At 37.5% G+C, this 14,853-nt stretch overlaps 1 protein-coding gene across 1 annotated transcript in view; it reads right to left on the reverse strand.

Annotated features, from left to right (window-relative positions):
• LOC105559069 (adenylate cyclase type 2) overlaps positions 1-14,853 on the reverse strand; it is a 51,840-nt gene that overhangs the window by 20,130 nt on the left and 16,857 nt on the right. The window contains exons 2-4 of the mRNA XM_012007109.1: positions 3,057-3,220; positions 1,484-1,819; positions 1,060-1,254 (exon numbers count right to left, since the gene is read on the reverse strand). Coding sequence (XP_011862499.1) covers positions 1,060-1,254; positions 1,484-1,819; positions 3,057-3,220 — 695 coding nt within the window. The remainder of the gene's footprint in view (positions 1-1,059; positions 1,255-1,483; positions 1,820-3,056; positions 3,221-14,853) is intronic.

The following is a 14,853-nucleotide window of genomic DNA, read 5'->3' on the forward strand; positions in this document are numbered from 1 at the left end:
CGTTACAACTCTCTGCGCGCCTAGTAACGATCGATCGATCTCGCCGCACGTTTCAATTGGGCAGTGGGCCGGCCTAAGACAGCGATTTTTAATAATTAATAACTCGCTAACTTTTGCGAAAATTGCAAAATGGTAGAGGACTTTTCGACTTAGTCTAGTCCACTCTATCCCACAATAAGCGTTGATGCGGGTATTACATAACACCCTGTATAACGTATTTTACAAATAGCAAAAATCATATACCTACGTATATTTCAAACCAAAAACAGGTGACATTCGGCATTTGTACGATGAAAAGGAGCATCAAATATTTGCACAAATAAAACGTTTATACACTCATTAAACTCTAATGACGGAGTCTTCCATACGTCTTCCCAAATATATCATCCTTTACTTTGTATTGCGTAACATTCTATACCGGGATGAAATGTTCTCTGGTGGTCATTTTTGGAGATGTAATTAATGAGATTAAAGAAAATCGGACTCATTACTCCACCCACGCCTTTCGAATAACTGACATCGAACTTTTGCCGTAAACACCGCTATCTTCTGCCGACTCTTTTCAAGTAAAGTTCTTACGAATTTCAGTCTAATTTCACAGAAAACTTTAACGCGAACCGTTAATTACTTCCGTCAGGGAACTTGAAAAGTTGTCATCTGATTTTTATTGCAGCGCCGATACTTCTTAAATCGGCCTCCATCGTGTGATTGCGCACAAGATTGTAGCGTGCGCAAAGTACCGATGGTACACAATCGTTCGGAAAATCGCTCACGTGAACTTTTATTTTCTTTTGCGTTTGAAACACTGCTTGCCTGTACAAAATGCGAACGCCCACATATTTCATCGCGATTTCATTAAATCAGTTCAGTGAATTAAATACAGTCACAAGTCAAACGTCGTAGGATGAAATTTAAACGTTAACCAATTGGACGAGTGCAACAATGAGAAAGCTTTTCATTACGTATCCGCGCGGCGAAAAATTCAACCCGGATGCTTCCGTGATGAATCGTAATCAAGGTTTTAATTAGATCACGGGGCGATATATTTTTATAGCTCACCTCCGCCGCGATGTAGGCTGGGATAACGCTGAGCAATAATTGTTCCTGCTGCTCCCTCTCGCATTCAAGCTTGATTCGTGATTCGATCACTGTCTTTGTGCCGGAGAAAGTCTTGCGATGGGCCATCATCGTTAGGATCCTGTAATACATGCCTGCGAGGATGGCAGCTAGGAGGAACATGATCTCCGCGACAATCTGTCCGCAATGAAAAGAACATCTTTCTAAAATGCCCAGTACCTTCGTACATCTATCGAAACATATTTTTCGTAACGTAATTCTAAATTTTTCTAATAAATTAAAGTTATTAAAAAATATTCGAAACAGTATATGAATTAATAAAACTTCTATAAGGTTTCCGTCATTTTACAATAACAAGTCAATTAGGAGAAAGATATTTCTATTCAGCGTTTAATTACACCGTTACCTGAATTATGTTGTAATAGCTCGTTAAATTGTCGACAATAAGTCTTGTCGAGACGTGTGCGAGGGCCAGAGTGCAGCCGATGATGAGCGGTATTTGCCACTTCATTTTAGGTAGAATAGCGATTATTGATAGGATGCAAGCGAACAGGGGTAGGACGCCTCTTAATATTAGAATTCCTAAACCAAGTATGATGGAGGATGTTAAACCTATTAATATCCTGGACCGTTTAGAGGCCATAGTCGAAGGTAATTGCGTGACCACTAGAAATGTCAAAGAGACGAGGAGCATGGTCGTCAATGCCGACGCAGGTATAAGATCGATCACGTGGGACAGCCCCTGAAAAATAAATTAGTATTATTAAGCACGGGCAACCATTGTCAATGAAATTTGTGAAGCTGTTCAGAAAAGCATTATCTCCTTTTTTTCAACATAATTTACACGATTTTTACTATTTAAATATCACTATTTAACTCAATAATTAAAATGTTGCATCTCTGAGTATTTCTACAGCATGCAGTAACGAGTAGAAAAAATTAAAAATTATGAATTACAGCGGGGAAAGTCGCATTGACGAAATATAATATGAAATCGGGAATATCGAGACGAATACAAATGTATGCATGAATAAAAATCAAACAAGTACAACAAATGTTCGTATTTTATAAAAATTTTTTCGCGAACCCACACCGGGACCCATATTTTAATTCGTCCTTTCGATCAATTTTTTTTTCTTTTTCTGCATGTCAATTCGTCTCGTCGATGATTGATTTTGCTTTTAATGTCACTTTTTAACGTGACATTAAATGATAAAACGGGAAAAGAACTTTTCGATCTGAGATAAATCACGTAATCAATTTTCTCGAGTGTCTTGCGAATAGCTGGCTGAAAAAGATCAACATTGTCCATCCTGGGATCCAATCCTAGGGCATGACGTTTTATGTATTCTTCGTGAATGTATCGGTTTGTACAGATTTTGCGTGTTGCCTGGGCTCTCCTCGCACCTCCGGTATCAATATTAATTCTTGGCTCAGTTAACGCTCTGCGGTTCAATTTCAAGACAGGTACGCGAAGAATATATATGCAACCTACCGAGAGCCACCTTGGACCAATATCGATCCATTACAAAGGAGTACTAGATGGAGTTTTAATTGAAAATTAATTACAACTTGGAACATCATCTTGTAACCTCTGCTTTGGAAAGGTAATATGATGCACCAACTTAGGAAAACTTGAGCATCTCGCTAATGAGCATTGATTGCTGAAAATAATGATTATGTCAAATAGATTTTCTTTGATCATAAATCGAAGTATGAGTCGCGGTTTACAAAGAAGGCGAAAGAACGAGGATACAACAAAATAAGAAAGGGGGGGGATTTTCAATTTTTAATTTTATCCTAAATGTTCGAAATTTCCTAAAGTTTTTCTGAGCAGATGAGATTAGTTAATATAACAAGAACGTATTTTTAGACAGATTTTTCCTATCCTAAAGCAACCGTTACTTAATTGCTGCTTGATTGATGTGAAAGAAGTAATACTTTTAATTTAAAACAGGCGGATTATTAATGGTTCTTACATAGTCAGCAAAGCAGAGAGCGCCTAGGGCGATCAGCGAGGCGATGGCAGCGACGCAGAGTGTTCCCGTGTAGAGAGACGCCGTCAGCTTCCCCTCGTATTTGTCTCGAAGTTCCTGGAGTTCCTTAACGCCAGCATCGTCGCCAGTAGTATCGCCGAGACTCTCTGAAAAAAGCATTGTCGTAGACCAACTTTGTCGCGCTTCTATATCGCGTATGCGAAAGTGAGTAATGTGAAAAGATGTGCGAGAGCAAGAATGTCTGGATGTAAAACAATTCGAGGCATCCGGAGCACCCGGTATATTCAGCTATCATTGCGAGGAAATATCAAGTATCCGCGATAGAAGATTGAATAAAGATTGCGAGACGCGCATGCACGATTAAATAATATTTTATTTAACGTTATATTTAATTTTGATAACTCTAAATAATAACATGGACAATTCACTGCCTTGATTTAGTGGAAAGGAGTACAATCAAAAATACTATTATAGATGTGTGCATATAGGTATATATTAGGTAAGAACTAATGTTTCTGTAATAACAAATTGAAATATTTGCATAAACTTCTCATTTCGCTTCCCATTCCATGAATATCTTTATACGCGTGCTTTGGCACAAACGTAACAGAGGAACACATAGCTGATATTAATTAACATGACAACATCTGTAGCTTAGAGGCATACCGTTTACTTGCAATACGTATACGGCACAGTGATAAATTCTGATACTGTATTCCAAACATAATCCACGGGGAATTATTAATATAATACATTCTGACTTGTCTTTGAAAAGGGCTTTCATATCATAATGCGTGGGACTGTAACTAAATGCTATATGACGTTGCATTGTGCACTTCAGTCGCAGTAAGGTTTAATTAATAATTTAGTATGAATACGAACAGAATTTACGTCATAGCTGTGACGCATAGTGCATATTGCCAACCGTTCAATTATTTCATCAGCATCTTTGATATTACCGTTAAGTAACAGTGCGATAAGACTTGTGGTAGGACAATTGTGCAACAATAATGAAGTTAATGGTGCAATATTTGTTCTCTGCGGTTAAATTTGTGTTCTTTATGTTTACGCATCTCTTTGCGCGCATAGTTTGTCTCGCAATAAACTTCGATTTATGTGCTGGAATATAACAAATGATATACAAATTATTATTATTATGTATGTATTATTATATACAAAGACTGCAGTAATTATGACAGAAATAGTCTCTATATACGTATACACAAAACGTTTTGACTATTGAATACCTGTGCTTCAAAACCAGAAATAAAATAAACAATAATAGGCGAAACTTGACCGATGTGAATAACAACTAAATAGAGAGTTGGTGACACGCATCTGCGCAAAGAGGTATAAATTCGACCATGCAACCTCCGCGGTATAGCGTTGATAATGTTGATGCCGGTGATAACGTATTTATATTTTATTCAAACTCATAATTCAGAATGTATCTATAACTACTATTCCGACAATGTTTTCGTAAGAGATCGAAATCTGCAATGAAAAATGAGAATTTCCTGTAAAGAATTTTAAGATCTTGACACGTGTGCGTGTGGTCTTTTATCACGCTAAAATTTATACTGTTATTTTGCCCCTTCAAAATTAAACTTTTTTTCAAAACCTTTTTTTCAAATATTCGAGGTAATTTCTAGTGATATGATGATTAAATATCGATGAGCTTTTGAAAACACGCTTTTTTATATCTTCAAAATTTCACGAATAATAACATATTTACAAAATTGATAATATATTGTTACATTATTCAAAACTTTGAAATTGCATTAAAAATTGTACATATATTTAGATAAAAAGCTCTCAGTAATTCATAGAAGATTAATCTTCTTATGCATTTTTCCTTATTAGCGAAAACGATTACAGTATGTTACTGCGCATACTTTAATCAACCCTTTTTTATCTTATCGATAATAGACGACGGTATTCATAAAATAAAAGTTAATTGTGAAGGGGTTTTAAGGTTTAAAAGGCGAAGAAAAGGAAGATTAATAACATCATGCAAAGTCGAAATGAGCACTCAATTAAACTGATTAACCATTAAAATTTTATATTTACTTACGGATCGAAAAGATGAAAATAGAAACCGCAGATAAAAACAGAATAATTCTTGTATTATATAGAGATTTACGTAAACTTACGTTTAATTTTGAACTGAAGAAATGCAAAAGTGAGATTAATTATTTAATCTACTTATTGAAAATCGCGATACGTTAAAAATATTTGTATTTATTACTGTTTATTATTATGTGCTTTAGATAAAAAATGGCCAGCCATACATTATTGTCGAATATAATTTTTAAGTATTATTAAAGTAGATGGTAATAAGATTCCGTTTAATATCACGAGATAATGCATACAACGAATATTGCATTAGTGCAACTTCGCATGATAAAAGGAGTGCGTATCGAGTTGTAAGGGCAAAGTGAATTATTCTGCTACGTCTCTTATAAAACGTTTCTACTTCCTTTATCTTTACCACCTTCATAAAAGCCCTAACACTTTTATTGCGCGCTACATTCCAGCTGTTAGATTTTATTTCGCTCTAAACTTGAAGGAAAGAAAGAAAAAAAAAGAATCGATTAAGCCATCCGGCCGAATTATTTCCAAGTTCGTGACTCTCAAGGCTCCAATATCGTTTCGTGATAACGTCCCATCGATAATTCGCGCTGATAGAAACTCGATACGCGAACGGTATGCGTGAGAAAAGAGAGTATTTTCAAAATGTCAAAATAGCACGCGTGAGCGTGCTTATCTACAAAACCAGCCAGTATCACAGAGCATAAGAGGTAAAGAATCTCTGAAAAGTATTATTTGCATTTTTACTACAAAATTAAACAGTATTTGTGAACTCTTGAATATTATGTCAATATTAATTATCTGTTTAAAAAGGGGGAGAAAAAGGCGCCAAGTGTACCAACATTAGTTGAATAAACGGTGTGTAGCTAGATACAAATATTATAAAAGTATTTTTCGATACAAAAAGAGATTTAAAAACATTCAAAACACAAACGTCTAATATACTTCATCATATGTAGAGTTATATAATATATCGATTAAGCGCAGTCTCAAGTTCGTCGGATCAGCCGTTGTTGAGATCCGAGATTCTGAGCGCCCGTCAACTCGCGCTCTCGCGTAAACTATACGGTCGGTGTCGCGCGCGTGGTTTAGCTTGTCACTTTAAAACTTTTCGCTTATACTTGGCGCGAGACACTACCGTGTCTCGTGATTAACGCGAGAGATATATTAATATGTTATTATTTTTTAAGAATAGGCAAAGTCAAATGAGGATTTGACGCTTTTTCATTATCTACATTGCTTTACCATGCGTCTGCGATAATGTTGTAATATATTAAAATTAATAAAAATGTTTAATTAAATATAGTATCACTATACATGTGATATTTGAGGCTTTCGCGGTGTACAAGAACACTAGGTTTGGCTTCCGAGCCGCGTGAGTTTGCTATTTTATCCCAGCACTTCGTGAACGTTTCAATTCACTTCAAATTGGAAATTTGATTGGCCAGCCAAATTTTCCCTCTCCCTTCCACTCCTTTATTCTCCACTGTCTTCTCTACGTGGCCAGTTACTTACATAAAGACACTCCTGAGAAACAGCTCAGGTTGTTCCTGAGGAAGTGAACTAAAATATTCAAAACGTTTGAATAAAATGGCAAACTTACGAGGCTCCAACCCGAAAGCCAAAGTGTCATTACACATATGTTCCAGAGAGATCGTTAAATCATGTTATTAGATTATTAAGTTATTTCTCTTGGATGAAATGCTGTTATTTATTTTAATTTATTACAAACATGTTGAAAGCACATAGTAAAGCGCGCAAAATTTCGCATTTGAATAATCGAGGCAGAGCAGCGAGAATTGCAGCGCAGTTCTCTTCTGCCTAAGCTTCTGTCGAAATTCTAAGCCCAGGACATCCGTACGTGTTTTCCCTTTTGCATTTGAGGAACATCATTTCCTCGCACGGACACGTATATGTATTTGAGACGTTGTCAGGGAAACGCTGGAAATATTCTCAATAATTTCTCTCGACTCGGCAAGAAAATGTCTGGTTTGCAAACGTCGTATTGTGCCGAAAACTACAATCGTATACAATTGTCGATGGCGACCAATACATCTTTTAAGTAGAAAATTTAACATTGAAATTTTGCATTATAATATATTCGCTTGTAGAATACAAAAAAATGAAAAGGCACTTTTCTCATATAATTTAAACTCGAGCTACCACTTGAACTTATTAAAAACTCGACCAACTTAGCTGTTTCTGAGATCCGATAATCTCTACTTGCAAATCAAACGTCTCGCGTATGTGTAACAGAAATATTGGTCTCGCCGCGCATGTATTTAGACTACTATCATATGTTTTAATCACATATCGCAAATTTGTGCATTGCACAAAGCGTATGTATTTATAACTTGCTGTGACATTTATTTGAAATTTATATTATATTAAGTATATTATACTTTTTTTTCCTTCAGATTTTTAATTTCGACATATAAAGTAAAAACCATTTGTAACAGTCACTGCTACTTTAAGGCACTTCATTAAACGCAATAGAATATTGTTTATTTCACTTTGTTTCTTGTTTAGCTCGCAATGCGACAGTTATAATTTTAAAACTGGTTTCTGTTACAATAATTTCACTTTATTTTTCAATCCTTGCAAGTGGCTTAATCAATTATTAGTCCATTTATTACTGTTGTAACAAATGTTTGTTAAATGGAGAGGCGCAGCCGCGCTTCGCGTGATGAAGATACGCGGCTCTGCAAGTGCATTAACTTAATTGATCGAAATTGTCGTCGCGTCGGCGAATAAACGAATCGACCCTAATCTGCTAATGAAACAAGTCGCGTTCGGACACGCGATCAACGCAGGCTAATAGTTCGGTGAAGCCAAGGGCAACGGCGCCCGGTGTCGATGATTCTAATTAGCCCTTGCTCTCTTTCGCCGTACGCAACAGCACGAAGGTGCGCAATTAGGCACCTTGTTAAAGCGAATACGCCCGAAATCATCATAATTTCGCTCCACTGCAGCGTGTGCATCTCCGCTGCACTGTTTCTATAATTCGCAGTACGTGTAAATTACGTTAATATTGCATGACAGGTAATATAATATTATATCGCCCGATATTGCGACGTAATAATCAACCGAGACAATGACGACACATAATAAACATAGCGCGAAGAGAATAAAGTGAATTACGTCACGCATATAACGTTAACAGCGTTTAGTTTCCCATTTATGTGTTCTTGATATCAATTTTTTTTCTAATGTCAATAAACGAACTTTTGCGAGATAATCGAAAATCTATTACGCAGTATAATGGCTAGATACGTATTAGGGTAAAGGGACCTAATATATCGCCTACCAAAAATCAAATATCGTTCTCACTCAAAGAGTAATTGACATTTTTGTCTGTATTTAATCTCAAATGAAAGAGGAAACGTTTGTGTTTCATACAGTTAAAATCTGAAAAAATTTTAATCCACAAAAAGAAACAAAAAAAACCCGGCAAACTCGGGAGTTCGAAAAAATGGCACCCAATATCGCCTACCTTATAAATTTTTATAAAATCATTGCTTATCAATATGCATGGGCTTGCGAAGCTATAGATATTTATTATTTTATCGTACGAACGTTTGTAGGTGTCGAAAAAAATTTTTTTAATTTGGGATTATATTTTAAAAAAATATTGTTACTGTATGCAACACACTATTTCGAAATATTTATACATCGAGTCACTTTGTACTCTCCCTTTTATTCCTAGAAACGGGTGCACATAATGTCACCTAGGCGAATATTATCACGGACGCCTCCGTAATAATATGGTGGGCGGTGTTGCGTGCATCCTAATCTAGACGCTAAAAACATCGTAACAAAAACATACACGTTGAAATACAGTTAAAAGTAGTGAGGTGTATCACTAATTACGTGCTCCTAGCAAATACTTACACATTAAAGGAACGTTTGAACTTACATTCTCACTACGGGACGTAACTTGCACTGTCTGCTCAATTTTTCAGCCTTCAGAGTTTGCTTCAATGCGTCTCCCGAGTCAGACGTTATTCCTATAACGTTGCAACTACAATATGTCTTCCTTACACATGTTTTATAGCCATTAATTCTATGCATTGCCGACTGATATCAGCACTTTGTTCACGAGATATCGCGAGTGGCGATATTACGTTCTGGACGATGTTAGGTGCCTTTACCCAGTTACTTTAATTCCCATTTACAATTACATATTCCTCGCAAAATGAGTGTCGCATATCTCATTGAAATGTGTTTTACTTTAGCCCGTCATGCTTCTTTCTTTCTCCCTCCTTGACACGTCGCAATTCGTTATGAAATATAACATAGTGGCAAATCGTGGTTTAAATCGCGAGGAATTTTTCTGAAGATGATTCACTATTTCTCTACGTTTACGTATGTACCTTTTAGTATCTTCCCGCTCGCAGTTTATTCATTGTACAGAACACACTCACGTTGAAATCATAAAAATAGTTCTTTCGTGAAAGCTCCGCATAAATTTGCCTTTGCACCCTCATATTTTCAATACAAATACAATTTCCATTGCAATAAGCGTAAAGTTGTCAAGTTTCCATCGCTGTATCAATTCTTCCGATACTCGCGACCGTTGTTATTCTTATAACAAGTCCGGAAATGTATTCATAGCGACAGTTAGAAAGTGGACCGCAAAGTTCGCGGCTCAATCAGAGTTCGATGGTTGCAACTATTAATATGAATATTATTAATATTAGTATTCAAGAGATATTGTAGATCTAATGCAACTGTCCGCAAACTGCAGATTGCGAGGCGTCACTCGGAAACGCGTCTTGTCGTCACCTCGGGTTTGGGTTTGATTACGGACCACGGGTCTCCAAGTTTCGCGATTGCGCCGATTCAGTAATTATCGAACTTCGTACGCCGCGCCAGTCCCGCGCTTCCGCTCGGTTTTCCGCATCGCGGTAAGTGAATTTAACGACGGCCATAATGCGCGAGATGTGCTTGCGACGCCCACCATTTGCAGATTGTAAGCTGCACAAGAATTAATCCTCGTTCTTATCGGTGGTCTCGATGTTACTGACTCTGATATTACGTAGCATTTCAGTTTTTTGACGTAAACAGCTACCCTGTGACACTTTCCTCACTTTCATTACATCTCCAGAATCTCTAGCCGTCGATCCTTTTTGCGCTTATTTGTTTTGTTTCCTTTAAATTTAATATTACCGCCAGGAATCTCTATGCATATAATTAAAATTTTTTTTTAGTTATTATGCGCGTTTATTAATTTGTAATTTTTATCTTTCACGCGTTATCCCGGGAGAGAGAAATGAGATTTCTATGTTTTTCATTTCCCAGTGACTTGGTCAAGCTTTCACCGTGCGTGATGCAATTAAGAATTGCTGACTGACAGTGTTTGGATTTTATGTATGCTAATGGAAAATAAACGCTGCACTGAATGTCTGGCTGCAGTTTGTTTGTTTCCTCTTTCTGTATTTCTAATGCAGTGCGCGATGATGCAAAGACTTGTTCTCCCCGCGTTGTTTTTATCTGATTAATTTGTAGAACCGTCGACGCGCGATAAAAATCATTTCCAAGTGTTAATTTGAATATATTTGTTCATTTAAATTGTCCGTGGAAATGTAAATTTAGAGAGAGATTCAACGGCAATGTATTTCCGCACTTCACATCAGGGCTAATATAACTCGTCGTTTTTTTTCCCCCCATAAATTTGACCCTTTATAATCACGTAACAGGAATGCTCTGTTTCTCCGTCAGAAAAAGTTAACATAAAATATTATTTGCACATTATATTTCCTTACACAAATATTGTTGCATGAACTCTAACAGCATTCTAAAACTTGCTTTAAAAAAGCTGTTTCTTCAATCTACAGTCATCAAGAAAAGGGATGAATAAAAGAATTAGATGAAGAATGAAATGGCAAAAGTGAGAATTGCGTAGAACTAAGATAAAAGATTAGATGTAAATAACGTTGAATTTAATAAATTATTAAAAAATGTATTTGATACAAACGCTTACGTTACTTTGATGTTGAAGTCTCTATTCACGTAGTTTTATTTAACCATTTTTCACACGTATACGCCAGCTTGTATACATGTTTATTTCAATTAAATTTTTCTCTTTGCACCCTCCATAAAGATTTAATATAAATTTCCTATTGTGTTTGTTCAATAGTTTAGGTACGTGGCATGTTTCATAGGGAAAATAACAGGGCCATGGCAAGCGATGGGTTATTTGGCTCTTTACTGCGTGCTGTTTTATTTGCAACGATTGCATGCGGTGACGTGAACAAATGCACCCTCGTTGGACGACGCACCCTCACTCGCTACATGTCACCCGCGTGCGTCGCCGCTATTTGCCTACATCTACAGGTAAACGGAAGAATATACATTTTCACATATGCCCAACAATGTTTTTTCGCCAAATATGCATTCTTGTTAAATACGATGAGATATTTTTCAATCAACATCGACGAAATTCACATTTGCGAATTTTCCACGCGAGAGAAAAGACAGAAAGAAGAGAAAGAGAAAAGGAAAAGGAGAAAAGAGGCGCACCCTCAGACAGGATTTCTGTTACTGAGACAAAAATATTCTTGACCCATTTGTATTTCTCACAACCCTCATTTGGTATAAAACTAAGACAATTTCAAAATAAAATCAATAATTCTTATTCTTGCGTTTAGAATAAATTTTCCTTCCGTCTTACAACGCACGAAGTTAGCGCCACGATATTCGACAAAAGACGACACTATCATTTTGTTCGAGATTTTAGAATTTTTCATTTAACAATAAGATTAAAATATTCCGTTCTCTGTAATAAATATGATTGGCGCTATATCGATTCAATTTTATGATACATTGAAGCGTAATAGCGTTGGATCCGGAAATTACTAAAGGACCCATCGCCTTGTTCAATTCGAAAAATAATATAAACACTCGATATCGAAACGTTATCGACGCTTACCCTCTTTTCCCCCCCTTTCTCGATTTTCCTGTAATTATTAATTCCGTTATTCGCAGTGAAATCGGAGGCTCCGAATCTACGGTGAATTTCCACCGGAAAACAATACAGTGCGTTCGATACGCCGCTATTTCCGAATTCCGTGTGTACGGGACGGAATGCGTAATTGCGCGAAATCAGGCACGACGCGTCGACCGCGGTGCAACAATTGCGCTTCGCTTGCCAGATACCGGACGATTGTGCGGCGCATACCGATGTCGCCGGACGCATTTACATTGTGCGGCCGTGTTTCGCAAGGCGTTTCACATGCGTCTGATACGACGCTTCCCGCGCGGCCACGCCAATTCTCCGCCGTGAAAGGCAGAGCAAATAATTGGCGGCGCGCTGGCAGCCTCGAGCTAATTATCGCGCCCGCGCCTGTTCGATAATGCGATTGCGACAGACAGTCTACTACGCCCGGACTCGATTTTATATTTAATTGTACGCGTCAAGTGTGTCATCGGGTTGGCAGTCGGCGTCGCGACGCGTTACCATTCCGCGCGGGGAATCCCCGTTCGGAATTACCGCCGTATTTACATGACTGGCGTAATCTCCTCTTGACAACGCGTTAATCTCCTCCGCATTACGCGTGTTTGTAAATCAATCTGTATCGGATTATACACGTCGCCTGCGCGATAACACCAGTCAGACGTGATTGACTCGATTTTAAATTGAATAAATTAACGCGCCGGCTATCCCTCTGTCGATTTTCCCCCGACGGATCGGCCCCCGCGACGTCGAAAAATTGATAAACCGATTGCCGAATGTCGCGTCATTGCGGATCCTCGCGCTTTGTAGATACTCGCGTGACGAGACACGCGGCACAGCTGCGACGTAAAGTGAGATAATTCCGTATTTTATTACGCGAACGCGCCTTTTCCCGCCCGCCGCGAATAACAAATGTATTTCTCCCCGGTATCAGATCGGCCAAGTATCTCGCTGTCACACGAGAGTTATGTGCGCGCCGTAAGTGATAAGCAACATGCGGGAAGATTCACGCTCGCGAAAAGATGGTATCGTGCCACGCCAGCTTCGTTTATTGATAGTATCGCTCATATAGACATAGTAAATATAGACTGAGCGTCCCATTGAATAAGCTGAAGAGATAGAGAGAGCCCGGTGAGAAATGATTCGTCGATCGACGTCGAAACGACGTCGAATCGACATCGACACCGTCGAATTGACGTCGATTCGACATCATTTCGACGTCGATCGACGAATCATTTCTCACTGGGAGAGAGAGAGAGAGAAAGAAGATTTAAGAAGACTTTCTTTCTCTGTCTTACACCATCGTAAAAGAAAAGAATCGTGTCTGCGTAATACTACACAGGCGTGATTCTCCCTTGTCACGATGGTGAGACAGAGAAAGAAAGTCTTCTTAAATCTTCTCTGACTCTCTCTCTCTCTACACCGTTGAAAAATTTGTGTTAAATTCAACAGATATCACATGTCCCAAACGGTCCACACAAATTCTTGTATTAATTTAACATAATATGGATATGTTAAGTCTCAAATTAGTTTGAAATCAATTTTGTGTAAGATTAACATATTTTTAATGACAAAATGAATTTAAATGTAATTTTTACACTTTACAGATGCAATAAGTCGCATGACGGTTCGAAATCACTCTCACTTATGTTATATAGAACTAAATCAACATTTTATCTTGTAAATTTTAACAGATAGATTTTGTTACTAAATATATAGAACATATGTATTGTGTGAGATTAAAAAATAAGTACACATTGCGTTGTTTTAACATTTCTTTTCAAGTGTTTCAATAATTTTACGTTTGAGGTCAACTAACACGAGAGCAATATGTTAAATTAACACATGAATGTGTTAAACGTTTAACACAAAAATTTTAACCGGCATTTTCTTTAGCAAGAAAGCACAAATTTTCCAACTGTGTACGAATACCGGCCTCAGTCTATATTTGCTGTGTCTATGGTATCGCCGACGGTAAAATTGTCCTCCTCGTGGTCGATTGTGTTTCCGTGCGATTTAGGAATGTATAAGAAAACTGAATATAAAAGGTAGAATCGAGATAAAGTGTGGCGCGAGCGCATTAGGAAATCAATTTTTGTTCGCTTTCATGCGCCGTTCCCTCCCGTGCGTCCCCGTGGTAACGCGTTAAAACGGTATTAGCTGTTCAAAGGAGGCGAAAGCTTTCGACGCGAAGTGTCGCGTGATACCGTTATCATTATCAACCTGGCAATATCGTTAAAGTACAACGGTAACCAGTCGAGCGTTACTCGATATTATCTGCAAATTTGCGCTGTTGCGTCTAAATAAATAAGCGGTAATCTTCCAATCGTAAAGTGGCTAAGTAGATTAGCTATTATAATATTCCATTCGGTAAAATGTGCGACAACTTATTAATTAATGCGTCAATTCTTTGGACAACTTCTATCAGAAATTTTACTTTTAATCGCCGTTACTGAAACAGGGTTGGAATAAAAAAACGAATTATGCAAACGGTATTAAATGAATGAAAGAAGGAAAATCGAATACCAAAGAAGTCGAGCGTTACGCAATATTATCTGCAAATTTGCGTTGTTGCGTCTAAATAAGTAAGTGGTAATCTCCAAATCGTAAAGTGGCTAAGTAGATTAGCTATTATAATATTTCATTCGGGAAAATGTGCGACAACTTATTAATTAATGCGTCAATTCTTTGGACAACTTCTATCAGCAATTTCACTTTTAATCGCCGTTACTG

The sequence above is a fragment of the Vollenhovia emeryi genome, unplaced genomic scaffold, assembly GCF_000949405.1.
Source record: "Vollenhovia emeryi isolate VEMERY1.0 unplaced genomic scaffold, V.emery_V1.0 DF939291.1, whole genome shotgun sequence".
Taxonomy (NCBI): Eukaryota; Metazoa; Arthropoda; class Insecta; order Hymenoptera; family Formicidae; genus Vollenhovia; species Vollenhovia emeryi.